Consider the following 14,757-nt stretch of genomic DNA (forward strand, 5'->3'; position numbering starts at 1 on the left):
TGAGACTGCTTTTATAGCTTACATCTTTTCTATGGCAAGGAAGACTTCCTTTTTACATTTGACCCATGAGAGCACAGGCTCTCGAGATGTACATTCAGATATGTCCCTTCTATATCATTATTTACTTAAGTGTGTTTTCTGTGGCAAATTTAAAAATAAGCTTAAAAAGTATACAAAAAAAAAGATGTTTAAAAAAAAAAACAGGGGGACTCTTTTTAATGGCTATTTACCCAAGGAAAAGTTTTACAAAGATGGAACAAACTCGAATAAGTGGAAATGGGTAGAGTCCATGTGTCTTCATGCTTTTCAGTTATGATCTATGATACTTTTAAGTTTTCTGAAAAGTATTCTGCTAAAGAACATCACTTCCTTTCTGATATTACTTCTCTGTTTTCCTATCTGAGGTGAAGGTGAAATTTTCCATAATAATTACAATTTCATTCCTTCAAAGGTGAATGCTGTTTTGTGAAGTACATATTATTATATTTGCTCTCATGTTCATTTTAGCAGCTCTCAGGGATTAAATTACCATCTCTATGCAGATTACTCCCAAATCTACATATCCAATTTTGATCATCTCTCTCTCTCTTGAGTTTCAGTCCCAAATCTCTAAATCCCTGTTTGATATTTATATATTTGGATGTCCCATAAGCATTACAAACTCATGTCAGAACTAATTGATGTTTAAACACATCCCTCTTCTCCTAACTCCTCTATGTCAAAGGTATAATTATTCTTCTAAGTACCCAAGCTTGCAATCTAAGAGTTATCTACTATTCAATCACTTTGATCTCCCATAGTCAATTATCAAGTTTTTTATTAATTCTACCATCTCAACATTTCTTGATTCAATTCTCTTTTTCTTTTACTCATAGATAAATACCCTTTTTCAAGCTGTCATTACCTTCCACCCAGACTATTTCATATCCTCTTCTTTGGGATCCCATCATCTAGTCTATCTCTTTCCAAATCATCTTCTAGCTGTCAAATCATCATTGCTAAAGTACAAATCTTAGTAATGCCATTCCTTGGCTTGATAAGCCTCAGTAACTCCCTATTGCCTTTTGATTAACATACAAACTCTTGTTTGGCATTTAAAATCCTTTACAATCTATCTCAACCTATCTTCTTTTTTAAAATAGCTTTTTACTTTTCCAAATACATGTAAAGATAGCTTTCAGCATTCCCCTTTGCAAAACCTCATGTTTTTAAACTTTATCCCTCCCTTCCCCCTCCTTCACTTCCTCCCACAGACAGCAAGCAATCAGATTTAATTGGGGGTTTTTAATCTGTTCTTTTTTTGGCTTTTTTAGTTGCATGTCCATTTCATTGATCTTCTCTTTCTCTATCTTATTTATATAAGCATGTAGTGACATAAAATTTCCCCTAAGAACTACTTTGGCTGCATTCCATAAGTTTTGGCATATTTGTTCCATTATTGTTATTCTCTTGGATGAAATCATTTATTTTTATGATTTGTTGTTTGACCCATTCATTCTTTAGGATTAGATTATTTAGCTTCCAATTACTTTTTGGTCTATTTTTCCATGGCCCTTTTTTACATGTAATTTTTTTTTGCTTCATGATCTGAAAATGATGGATTTACTATTTCTGCCTTTCTGCCTTTGATTGTGAGGTTTTTATACCCTAATACATGGTCAATTTTTGCGTAGGTGCTATGCATTATTTAAAAAAAAAAAAAAGCACATTCCTTTCTAGCCCCATTCAATTTTATCTAAAGGTCTATTATCTCTAACTTCTCTAAAATTCTATTCACCATTTTAACTTCTTATTTTCTGGTTAGATTTATCTAAGTTCTGAAAGAGGGAGGTCGAGATCCCTTACTAGTATAGTTTTGCTGTCTATTTCTTCTTCCAAATCACTTAACTTCTTCTCTAAGAATTTTGACTGATATACCATATACCACTTGGTGCATATATGTTTAGTATTGATATTTCTTCATTATCTATGGTACTTTTTAGCAAGATGTAATTTTCTTCCTTTTCTCTCTTAGATTTATTTTTGCTTTTGCTTGATCTAAAATAGGATCACTATCCCTACCTTTTTTTTACTCTAGCTGAAGCATAATAGATTCTACTCCAGCCTTTTACTTTTACTCTGTATGTATCTCTCTGTTTCAAGTATGTTTCTTGTAAACAACATATTGTAGGATTCTGGCTTTTAATCCAGTCTGCTATTCACTTTTGTTTTATGGGAAAATTCATTCCATTCACATTCCCAGTCAAATTACTAATTCTGTATTTTCTGCCAGCCTATTTTTCCCAAGTGTTACTTTTCTTATTCTTTTTATGCTTCCAACTTATCTTTTTAAGCTAACTAAATACATTCACTCTCATTGGCAGCTAAGTGGTGCAGTGGATAGAGTACCAGGCCTGAACTCAAGAAAACATCTTCTTGAGTTCAAATTCTGCTTCAGACCCTTACTAGCTGCATGACCCTGGGCAAGTCCCTTAGCCCTGTTTTCCCTAAGTTTCCTCATTTGTAAATTGAGCTGGAGAAGGAAATTAGCAAACCATTCCAGTATCTTTGCCAAAACAAAACAAAACAAAAAAAAAAACTGAAATGAGGTCAGAAAGAGTTGGACATAAATGAACAATAGGTTTTTGATAAATGTTGTCACTGATTTACACATTTTTGTAATTATTTTTAAGTTGAGCATAAGAAGTATATTAATGATAGCTAAAGCAAAGAGAAAAAATTTATCCTCTTTTAAAAGAAATTGATCTTGGATCAAAGTTCTACCAGAACTTCTCTTTGGATACAATTAATATATATACTTATGTATACATTTACATATACTTATATGTGTATGAGGATACATATATGTATAAATGTTATATATTCTGTGTATGGATTTATTCCATAAATGTATATGTACTTTTATAAGTCACATGTTTTTCATAGGAGAAAGCCTTTGACATGTCATGTAACTACTGGAATTCTAGCAATATTCATTTTCCTTAAAGATCTTACAATATTTACTGAATAAATGGAAAAGACAAAAAAAAATTCAATTAAGCAAAAAAGAAGATCTTTGGCAGAATTATTTGGAAAGACAGGAAAAAAAATCCTCATCAGAATAGAGTTTTCATTCTACCACTTTTTGTAGCCAATAATATATTTCTTTTTTTTTAAATAACTTTTTATTTACAAGTTACATGCATGGGTAATTTTACAGCATTGACAATTGCCAAACTTTTTGTTCCAATTTTTCCCCTCCTTCCCTCCCCACCCCCTCCCCTAGATGGTGCCAATAATATATTTCAAACAGAATAAGAATATATGTATGTTACAGTAAACTAATGAAGATACTCTTAATTAGATACCTTTATTAATATCCAAAGATGTTTTCTGGTACTAGTGACTCATTTTCAGTAAAGCTTGTAAATTATGTAGTTTTTTCATAATGGCATGGGTTGCATTAATCCCTACACACTCTCACATATTTCCAAGTAAACACATTTGCAAGAAGGCTGACAGGTCTAGAAATGTAGGTAGGAAGAAGATTAAAGCTAATGAGCTCCTACTATGATTCAGTGGGTTGATCTCATAAGCACTGAGTTATAAACAATTGAATTAACCAAACCTAATAGATTATATTGTAAGGGAAAGAAAAGGGTTCCAATGGAGATCTCATAAGGGTCAAGTAACTGAAAAGCATTTTTAGGTCACAAGGCCTAGTAATCTAAATTTTGAGTTTGAAGGCTATTCAAGCAGGAATCCTTGTTCTGTCAGCCCTTATACCTCATAGGAGCACTTCAATAATAAAAATATAATGGATAAAACCTCTTATTTTCAATGTATATGTTTATGTCCATGTTATACTTAAAACATAAATTTCTATGTTCATACAATATGCCTATACTCACATATAAATCCTTTGTTAAAAAAAAAAAACAACTTACATTGCAACATTAAAATTTGGGGGAAAAAATGTTACCATCCTTAAAGTGTAAAGAAGAAAATAATCCTTAGTCTTGTAACGAAATATCTATAGTGTTACAAACTCACCAACTTGATGACCCTTGGCACCTCAATTAACTTCTCTTAGTATTGGTTTCCTCATCTATAAAATGGGGATAGTAATATCGTATTATCTACCTCATAGAGTGGTTATAAGAAAAGTATTTTGTAACCCTTAAAGCATTTTTAAACACACACTTCAATTAGTATTAGTGACACCATTGAATACATATTTTCTCCCAAGAATAAGTTCTTTAACTTATGAAGACCTTTTGAAGTTTAAGATGTTACATAAAGGGCAATAAATAGCATTTTAAAATGCACTTATAAAAACCGGTGTTTATCTGAATATTGACTGATCCTACAGTGCCCTCTGCTGGAAAATTCAATAATTGAATGCAGGATTCCACAATGCATTGTAGTACTGTCCATTCCTTCTGTCAAATTAATCGAATTTTCTTCTTCAGTCAAAAATATTTCCAAATCTAAGAGAGAAAAATAAAAATTTAAGTCGTTTTTGCCATGTTCATAAACACACTGTCCTGGTTTAGGGGGGAAATAATTTTTTTAAATGAAAGCAAACAACAGTTCAGACACGATCATATATCTATATTTTCTAGAAATTCATTTTGCTTTCTAGGCCTTTGAAGTACATTGATATTCAAGTCATCTTATTATTTAAAGTGTACAAAATGTTTGTAGCATAAAGTATAACAGTAGAGCAATACAATGACAGTGTGGTGGGGCCTGGTATTATGTCTTATACATACACTAATTTGCGGTATGGCTTTAGTAGTCATTTCACATCTCTGGGCCTATTTCATTCCATAAAAGGAGACTGGACTAGATTATCTTTTGGAGTTCATTCACTTCTATAATTCTATATGAGTTTAGAATGAATGAAAAAGTCAAGCTTACTGGAAGGATAGAGACAAGCCTTGAAATTTGAGTGAATATTACTGAGACAAATTGAACAGGGTCAGAGATAAGCAGGGACAAATGTAGGATTTTCAAGACCCAGAGTCCTAGCATGAAGAGGCTGTTAGTTAGATTAGTGTAAAATTGTCTGATATTAATAATAATATTAGGGGGGCAAATTAAAGGACAGGAAGAACCTGGAAGAATCAGGGTGGCTGTGGAATTTAGAAGCATATTTGCAATCATCAAATTTGCAATCACGACTAAGGAGTCCACATCCAAAGATCAATAAGATTGGGAATCATGGAGTAGGAGAAAGTAGGATAATCAAAATGTTTCAGGATTAGGTTTTGTTTTTTGTTATTTCTGGAAAAAAGAACTAAAGATTGCACTAGTGGAACGAACCAAAATCTATCTAGTTTGAGTATCATTCCTTAGTATCCACCAAGGCTGAAAGGAGAAAAGAAAAAAATAGAAAATATATAGTTTTTCTGGCCAATTTTTGTTTAGACATTAAAATAGGGTTCAGAGCAGGGCCAGGAGATCATTATATACTTCAACAACAATATTATATGATGATCAATTCTGATGGACCTGGCCATCCTCAGCAATGAGATGAACCAAACCAGTTCCATTGGAGCAGTAATGAACTGAACCAGCTACACCCAGCGAAAGAACTCGGGGAGATGACTAAGAACCATTACATTGAATTCCCAATCCCTATATTTTTGTCTGCCTGCATTTTGGATTTCCTTCACAGGCTAATTGTACAATATTTCAGAGTCCGATTCTTTTTGTACAGTAAAATAACGGTTCGATCATGTATATTTATTGTGTATCTAATTTATACTTTAATATATTTAACATCTACTGGTCATCCTGCCATCTGGGGGAGGGGGTGGGGGAAAGGAGGGGAAAAATTGGAACAAAAGTTTTGGCAATTGTCAATGCTGTAATACCCATACATATAACTTGTAAATAAAAGGCTATTTTAAAAAATCGGGCTCAGATATTAGGACTCAGTTAACTCTTTTATTTCTAATCATTTGTTCCCTTTGTACTTTACCTTAGTTTCTTGGAAAAATTCTAATTTTGTTTTGATGGGGATGTAGAGAATATAGTATAATGGAAAAATATTGGATTTGGAATCCTAAAACTTGGATTGAATCCTAGGATTTCTATTTAATTGATCTTAAGCAAGTCACTTAGCATCTCAGGAATTCATTCTACAAAACTAGGGGTTTGAACAAGATTTTAAGGCTCTTTCCATTTTGGAATCCTAGGAAATAGTCACCTTTCATCAAGCAGAAGTTAATTTCTTTTAAGGTTAACTAATTTTCTCCTTTTGGCTTTGAGAATATAAGCTACAGGACAGGACAAGAGAGAGGAGAGCAAGTTGGAAGTGTGAATAAACAAGGTTGATCATTTACATTAGGCCCCTGCCAATGGAGCATGACTTTGCAGGAGGTATTATAGAGGAAAGGAGAAAGGGTAGAGAAAGTCACTGCTGGAGGGATGTTGCAAATGATAACTCTACTTACTTCATGATATACATCTACGGTTCCATGCATTATAACACACGGGAGCACCAAGGACTCCAGGCTCTTCCACACTTTGACTTCTACAGTTTTGCAGGTGTACCAGCACCCCTTCTTCTCCATAAGATCAAGCGGAGTGGTGGACCTGAGACCAAGACAGATGGATATTACTTGCAACTCCTAACTTGTGAGCAAGGTTATTTCTCTCAGCTCTCTTGGTTAGGGGAATGAGAGCAGATTTGAAAAGGAGTATTAATGAGGATATCAATCATTTATGTGTAAATCTATGTCATGCTGCAATGAATAAGGATCTTTTTACTATACCTACTTATACCCCAAGATACTCTTGCAGTGCAGTAAAATAATTTGTCTCTTTTAAATGTCTAAGTGGACATGTTCTTCTAGAAAGGAGTGGAAAGAAGATGAATATTACAGGAAACTATTACAGGAATATTTCAGAAGTGAAAGAGAAAGTCTATGTCCCCAGAAAGCTAGCTTTTGGAAGATAAAATACCTGGATCCCCTGGCATCAGCAAAACTGACTGAGGAATTGTATGTTTTATGGGTTCCCATTTATATAACAGTTTGTTCTTAGGCTCAATTCACTGTTAGGTATCCTGGGAGATATTTTGTCACAAGGACAAACTTAAATTACATCTACTGACATTCTGCCAAAAATGACAGATCCCTAGACTTGTTCTTGAAAGAATGGGTTTGATTCCTATTTTTCAATGATCCTGCAGGAGCAGTAGAGTTTAGCTGATAGAGAGCTGGCCTCAGAGTCAGGACAACTTTGGTTAAATTTTGCTTCTGGCATATTACTGCCTATCTGACCTTTAACAAAACATTACTGACACTATCGGGATGTAAATATTTACCTGAATTGGTTGATGGAGTTTTCCCATGTTGGGAGTCCCCCAAATCAGTGGAATCACAGGTCTAGTCTCTAGGTAATGATTCTATATTTTTGGGAGGCTCCTTTCACAGAAACATGTATATGTTTCTACTACATGGGCCAATTTTTATCAATATCACATAATCCCAATGCAGAAAAGAGAAACTATTTTCACAGTTTTATGAGTTGTTAGTGACTAGCAGGTCTACTGACCAGGATGTTATGCTAGAAATAGACTCATAATAATAGACCCTCTCTTGGAGCTGTTATAGCAATAATAATGTTCAAAATAACTAATACAGTACTTCCATTTACTAAATGATGTCCATAGGGAAAAAGGTGTTTATTATATCCTTCCCCCAAGCCATATAGGATGACCATAGAAACAGCACCAAAAAATAATGAAGGCAACACACTATTTGTCATTTGTGTGCAGTTATATGCTTGAGAAGTTGGACTATAAAATGCCAACTCTGAAATTCTATAGCTAAACAGAATATAAAAACATCTGCTACAATCAACATGCTTCTGATATTCTCATGCATAGCCAAATTACCTTTAATTTGGTATTTGAACCAAATTAAGAGAGTAGTGTCATATTAGATGAAATCTTGAAGTGAGGGGTCAGGAAACCTGATTTTTAATCCTGATGTGTTTTGTCTCCCCCCCCCCAAAAAAAAAACCTTCCATAGTAGATAGAGTGGATTTTATTACCACTTTACAGATGAGAAAATTGAGGGCCAGAAAGTTTAAATAGCCTTGTCCATGGTCAAATTAGTAGTGTAAAGCCGGAGGTTCAAAACAAGGTCTCCTGACTGAATCCATGATTTTTTCCCCACTCTATTGCTTCTTAATATCTGGATCATCTTGGGCAAGTCTCAAACATTTTCAGCCTCAATCTTCTCATCTGCAAAATGAAGGTGTGGAAAGAGGCAGAAGGCCTCTAAGGTTCTGTCTATTTTAATGATAACTGTCTTTAACTGGAATTCTTTCATTGGCACTTTCTTGGATTGAATTTTTTAAATTTCCTAAAGTAAACACGGGCATTCAAAATTTTGAGAGTGAGACTTGAGACTTTATAATTGCCCTTTTCAGAAGGGTAGTGAAATTAAATGATGAAGTTTTGATTTGAAGAATCCAAGATTTGCTCTTTTCAACTTGATGTGATACAGGTAGAGTGTCTGGGCAGCCCGCTTACGCTTCAAGCGGCGTGCTATTTCTATTGGCGTTTCTCCCTTTAAGTCCTTCTCAGCGAGAGGTGCTCCATAATCAAGAAGGAGATTTATACAGTTAACATGTCCCATGGCTGCAGCAACATGAAGAGCAGTTCTGCCAACTGGTGTTTTGGCCAGACAATTAGCACCTACAAAAATAAATAGGTCATACAGCAGAGTTTATTTTTGTTTGTTTCTGTTTGGCTTTTTTTTACCCATGATGCAAAATAGCATATTCAGTGATACATTCTAGAAAAACAGAAAGACAAAACAAGTACGCAAGTTCTTTTAAAATGTCTTCTTTTAAGACTAGCAAAATTATAACACTAATAAATATGTTTCTTAATAAAATTGTGAGCTCCTTGCAGACAGGGCCAAGTCATAGAAGTCACAGGCCTGCTGCTTTGGAGTCTTACCTCCAGTGAGGTGGACACACCTAATAGGGGTTTAATAAACAACAAAAAGATAACTAGCTTGGTGTCTCAGTGGATATAGTGCTGGGCCTGGAGTTAGGAAGGGCTGAGTTGTTAAAATTCAGCCTCAGATATTTACTTGCTATATGATATTGGGCAAGGCACTTTACCTCTTTTTGCCTTAATTCACTGAAAAAGAAAATAGCAAACAGTATCAGTATCTTTGCCAAGAAAAGTCCATGGACAAATACGGTCCATGGACTTAGACAGAGTTGGACATGACTGAACAATTTTTTTTTATTTAATAGCTTTTTATTTACAGTATATATGGGTAACTTTACAGCATTGGCAATTGCCAAACCTCTTGTTCCAATTTTTCCCCTCTTTCCCCCACCCCCTCCCCCAGATGGCAGGATGACCAGTAGATGTTAAATGTATTAAAATATAAATTAGATACACAATAAGTATACATGACCAAACCGTTATTTTGCTGTACAAAAAGAATCAGTTCATTACTGCTCCATTGGAAATGATTTGGTTGATCACATTGCTGAGGATGGCCAAGCATGACTGAACAATTGAACAAGAAGAACAAAGTACCAATTACACAGAATTCTATTCGATTTGAGTCTTTTCTGTAGAAGGCATGAGAGTAGATATTGAGGTATGTATGGGGAAGTGGTGTCAGGGAGAATGGTGTAGTCAATAAATATTAATATTTAATGTTTAATATTTAATGTTTTAAAACAATGCATATAAACTAGGCCCACATTTGAATTTCTTTTTGTTCATTTGTAGGAGTTAAAAATTTTAAATAGATTCTTATAATGCTGATGTCACCAGTAATTTTACTCACCCCTTCCAAAAAGAAAAGTCAGCTAGAACATTTTGCATGAGTTTAAATCAGTTTCACTATGAAACAATTATGAATATTCTACTTAAGATATGACCAAAGTTTCAAATGCATCAAAGTCTTGTGGGTTAAGAAAATGCCTATTTTATCTTAAAATGTAAAAAATCTGGGACAGCTAGGTGACGTAATGGTTAGAGCACCAGCCCTGAAGTCAGGAGGACCTGAGTTCAAATGTTCAAATCTGGCCTCAGACACTTAACACCTCCTAGCTGTGTGACCCTGGGCAAGTCATTTGTTCCAATTGCCTCAGAAAAAAAAAAAAATTCTAGAATAGTAATGTACAAAAGGTTTAATATTGTGGAAGTTAACAAAGTTTAAGTGGATAGAAAATAGAATATCTTCTGATCACAGGTTCATAGAATTTAGAAGTAGGAAGTATCTTTGAGATCATCAAATTTTAAATCATAATTTACAAATAAGAAAATTGGAGCCAGAAATGATGGGAAGTGGCTTGCCAAAGATCACTCATAGATTGGAAACTCTAGTCTTATTCCAAATCTAGGAATCTTTTCTATTATGCTCATTATAGTCATTTTTAAAAATTATAACTTATCTATATGATACTTTAAATTTACAAAACACTTTCTCTTTATAAACCCCTAATATAGGAAGTTCAAAAATTAACTCTATTTTAGAGATGAGAAAATCAAGAAGTCATAGTGTGATTGGTCTAGGGTGGAGAAATTATTAAGTGTGAGAGGCAAGGTTCTAGGCAAGGTCTTCTGCATCCAAAATCATCCTAGATGCTAAATATGCTAGATGGCACAATGGCCTGAAGTCAGGAAAATTCATCTTCCTAAATTCAAAATGTGGGTATATATACTTACTATGTGAACCCAAGCAAGTCATTTAACCTTATCTGTCTCAGCTTCCTCATCTATAAAATGACTGGAGAAGGAAATGAAAAACTATTCCAATATTTTTTTGCCAAGAAAATTCCCTAATGGAGTCACAAAAGTTGGACATGATTGAAAACATAACCAAAAACAAAAATTCAAGACTATTATACAGCAAATGGTCTTGGGAAAACACTCTGTTTCATTATGTCTTCAATTCTACTCCACCACTTCTGGAATGATTAAGGATTGCTTGGCATGGTCACACCACTGAGCCTAAACCATTTGTCTAGATTTATATTGCATTGGGCTTTCATCTCTAATACAATTAACTAAAATATAAAATTATGTATAAAGCTTATACATTTTATTGCAAAGCTAAATTTTTAGCTCTAACTTCACCTATTAAGTACATAATGTGGGCATGGGGCATTGTGCTAGATGCTAGGGAATTTATTTCAATCTGTGAACACATGTTAAATATCTACTTTGTGCCAGGTGTTGTGCTAGGTGCCAAAAATACAAAAACAAAACAAAACAAAACAAATTCCCTGCTAAAAATATCAAAATATGTTGAGATGATGAAGTTGAAGTTGGGTTGGAGTTGAAGGTACTGAATCAGACATACTTATTATACCCAAGGTGGGCAGTTTCAGGGTCAGGGTTAAAATGAATGTTGGTATATATACTTGGGAGCACCCAAGGTCTCAAAAGCTACTCTCCAACATACAAAGTAAAGGGTATGCAGAAGATTAGAAAAATTATTAGTGTTAAAAAGGTGTAAAGTTGGTAGAGCTTTAATGGAAAGATAGAATATTAAGATGGAGGCAGCCAGATAGCTCAGTGGATAGCACACTGCTTCCTGGAGTTAGAAGATTTGAGTTTAAATCCTGCTTCAAACATTATTACCTGTGTGACCCTGGGCAAGTCACTTAATCCTATTTGCCTTAGTCTACTGGAGAAGGAAATGGCAAACCATTCCAGTTGTCTTTACCAAGAAAATCCCATGGACTGTATTGGTGAGCTATAGTCCACAGTTTCAAAAAGAGTAAGATATAACTGAACAACAGGATATATAAAATTGAACAACCAAAATATTCCTATCTGTAGAGGGCTGAAACTATTCAGTCAATGCACTGAGGTCAGGACTGCTGAGCACTTGAGGATAACTACTGATTGGACAATACTCTACAGGCATATGCTTGGAAAATGGTCCTTTCCTCTATCCGTGCTGGCTCAATGATTGGTGTATACAGAGGATTGTAGGAGGGGGTGTAGTAAGACTAGCCAGAGTCACTCTTTGGCCGTAGACGAGGGAGAAGGCGGGTAGCGGACATTCTGCTTCCATCCTGTTCAATTCTGTATCTAAAGACCAAGAATAAAGACTAAGGACTTTTGCTTATCTTGACTCCGGCTGATTCTGGGGTGTCCTGGGTGCTAGCACAGTCGTCACACCTATCTTATTTTTTGTTTCAAGTATGAAAAGGAGATCATAATAATATCTACCTTACAGGTAGATCCTTGTCAGGATCAAATGAGATAATATTGGAAAAGTGCTTAACATGGTACCTGCCACATAATTGATACTTAATGTTTATTGCCCCTCCTTGAAAATCTTATGAATATACTAAGAATTAAACAAGGTAAATTATAAGCTTTTGAGGTATTGATATTACCATTTTCTAGGAGAAAACGTACAGCATCAGCATGGCCTCTATGTGCTGTGATATACAGAGCCACAAAAGCTCTGTCAGCTATCCACTCTTGATATTTTTCTGCTCTCAAACGTAAAGAATGTGGAGTTCTGTATAAAGAGTCTTCAGTAACACCTAAACAAGATAGCTGGCAAGAAAAAATGGAATTATCATGCAATAAGTAAATTATATAAAAAACTAAGAATACTTATTAAGTTCAGATACACTTTATTAGGGGGAATATTAAATCTTCTATCTAGCAGTTTCTAGAAAACAAGGTACATGATGGCAATAAGGCATGATGCCCTAAATAAAAACTTGGAAAATACTCTGAAAAGAATAAATGGCACTAAAAATGATAACAATCACTGGCATTTAAATAGCATCTACTATGTATAAGGTGCTTTACAAATATTAACCAGTGCTTTACAAATATTATGTCATGTGGATCCTTGCAACAACTACAAGAATTAGGTGATAGTATCCTCATTTTGAGGAAACTTAAGCAAATGATGTTAAGTGGCTTGTCTAAGGTCACAGAGTTAGTGTCTGAGCCTGGATTTTAACTCAGATTTTTCTTTTCTCAGGCCCAGTGCTTTATCCACTGTGCCACCTATTTTAATTTGCATAATACTATGTAAATATTTAGGAAACACTGATATGTTTTGAGAAAGTGAAGAAAACTTGTTGGGTGCTCAAGGGAAAACAGGTCAAATCAAGAATTAGAACAAAAATATTACATAGCATTTAGTAAACAAGGAAGACATTCTTCTGTACTTAATTTATATAAATGTTTAAGAAAAAAACTTCAAAATATACTTCTCTAAAATTTATATTTGCTTCATAAAGAATAACATTCATTTAAAGAAGCTTGAAAACACCTTACTAGCGTCCCCTTCCACAGCAGCCAAAACAAGTTCTTCCCATCCATCCTGATGCCAAATACACAATGAAACAATTCCACCAGGAACAACATCATGGTACCCTAATGTGGAATCATCCATCAAAATTCCTACAGAAAAATTCCCCCACAAAAAAATAAGATATTAGACATAAATTTACCAGACTAAGCAACTAAGGAGATATTTGATATAAAAATTTGAATTTTATAAATAAATCCCACCTGATGGATTTATACAATTCAGCTTTACTGTACTTATAGGTTTTTAAAAATGTAATTTGGTTCATATACCAGTAACAAAAGCCTAATAAAATATAACTGACATTTTTAAAATAAAAATTGTCAACCATACCATATATGGAAAGATGCAGTCAATAAAAATCATTATATAAGTGACTCCTTTGAAAGTGGGTCTATTTAAAGATATTGTACTGCTATACATTATTTTACACGTAATATAAACTATTATTCAATTATTAGCTAAAGGGATAACAATGCTGCATTTTTCAAAAATGTTTGCATCTTAATGGAATGGTCACAAAGTCTAACCCAAATATAATAATATGACTAATGTTGGCATTTGCCAGAGTTTGAATTTGTAATGGACATGTGGATCATGTAATTATGTAATAAAAACATGTGGATGTCAGATGTCAGAGTAGCACTTCTATATTACACAGTTTGGACTTGAGCTCTTGCTTTCAACTATAATGCAAATGTTCTCTTAAAAGTTAACTATGTCCCCATGTTCTTGTTTTAAGTATCAAGCTATTTTTTCATAAGTAGCAAAAAAGTAAACATCAATCCAGTACTGATACAATTGTTATAAATTTCAAAATGAAAAGAATGAGGTTCCATATTTTATAAATGAAAACTTATGCAGGGATCCTCAAACTACGGTCCAAGGGCCAGATGCAGCAGCTAAAGACATTTATCCCCCTCACCCAGGGCTATGAAGTTTCTTTATTTAAAGGCCCACAAAACAAAGTTTTTGTTTTTACTATAGTCCGGCCCTCCAACAGTCTGAGGGACAGTGAACTGGCCCCCTATTTAAAAAGTTTGAGGACCCCCTATAAAGTTTATAGTATATGTTAACAGGAACTTGGGCTAACGTTCCTAAACAGGGAATTAGCACACTCATCAATTAGGGTTCTGTTTATAGTGTCAGAGGATAATCATGAAACTGAATAAAGACCCTATCTCTTCACAAAAACTCTAAAACAAGATATTAAGATTGATATTCTGCTTGATGTTCCCCTAAGGGGGAAAAATAGTACAATCAAACGATTATTAGTATTTTTAAAAAATCTTTAAAATGGATATTTGACTCTGATTAATATATTAAGACAAAAAGACATTTTATATAGCACTTTAAAGTTTACAAAGAATTTTCCACATAACAACTCTGTGAGATGAGTAGTACAATCGTTATCCCTTTTCTTTTACAGCTG

General features: G+C 34.1%; 1 protein-coding gene across 6 annotated transcripts in view; it reads right to left on the bottom strand.

Moving 5' to 3' along the window:
* Positions 1-4,031: 4,031 nt before the first annotated feature.
* ANKRD60 (ankyrin repeat domain 60) overlaps positions 4,032-14,757 on the bottom strand; it is an 85,404-nt gene continuing 74,678 nt past the window's right edge. For 4 of the 6 annotated variants that reach the window (XM_031951682.1, XM_031951679.1, XM_031951680.1 and 1 more), the window contains 3 exons: positions 13,287-13,417; positions 12,388-12,553; positions 8,048-8,698 (listed from right to left, as the gene is read on the bottom strand). In XM_031951682.1, coding sequence (XP_031807542.1) covers positions 8,427-8,698; positions 12,388-12,553; positions 13,287-13,417 — 569 coding nt within the window. In that variant the 3' untranslated portion in view covers positions 8,048-8,426. Of the gene's footprint in view, positions 4,470-6,443; positions 6,586-8,047; positions 8,699-12,387; positions 12,554-13,286; positions 13,418-14,757 lie in introns of those variants that run through there. The other 2 variants (XM_031951681.1, XM_031951684.1) reach the window with 2 other exon arrangements.

Source organism: Sarcophilus harrisii, chromosome 2, assembly GCF_902635505.1.
Source record: "Sarcophilus harrisii chromosome 2, mSarHar1.11, whole genome shotgun sequence".
Classification (NCBI taxonomy): Eukaryota; Metazoa; Chordata; class Mammalia; order Dasyuromorphia; family Dasyuridae; genus Sarcophilus; species Sarcophilus harrisii.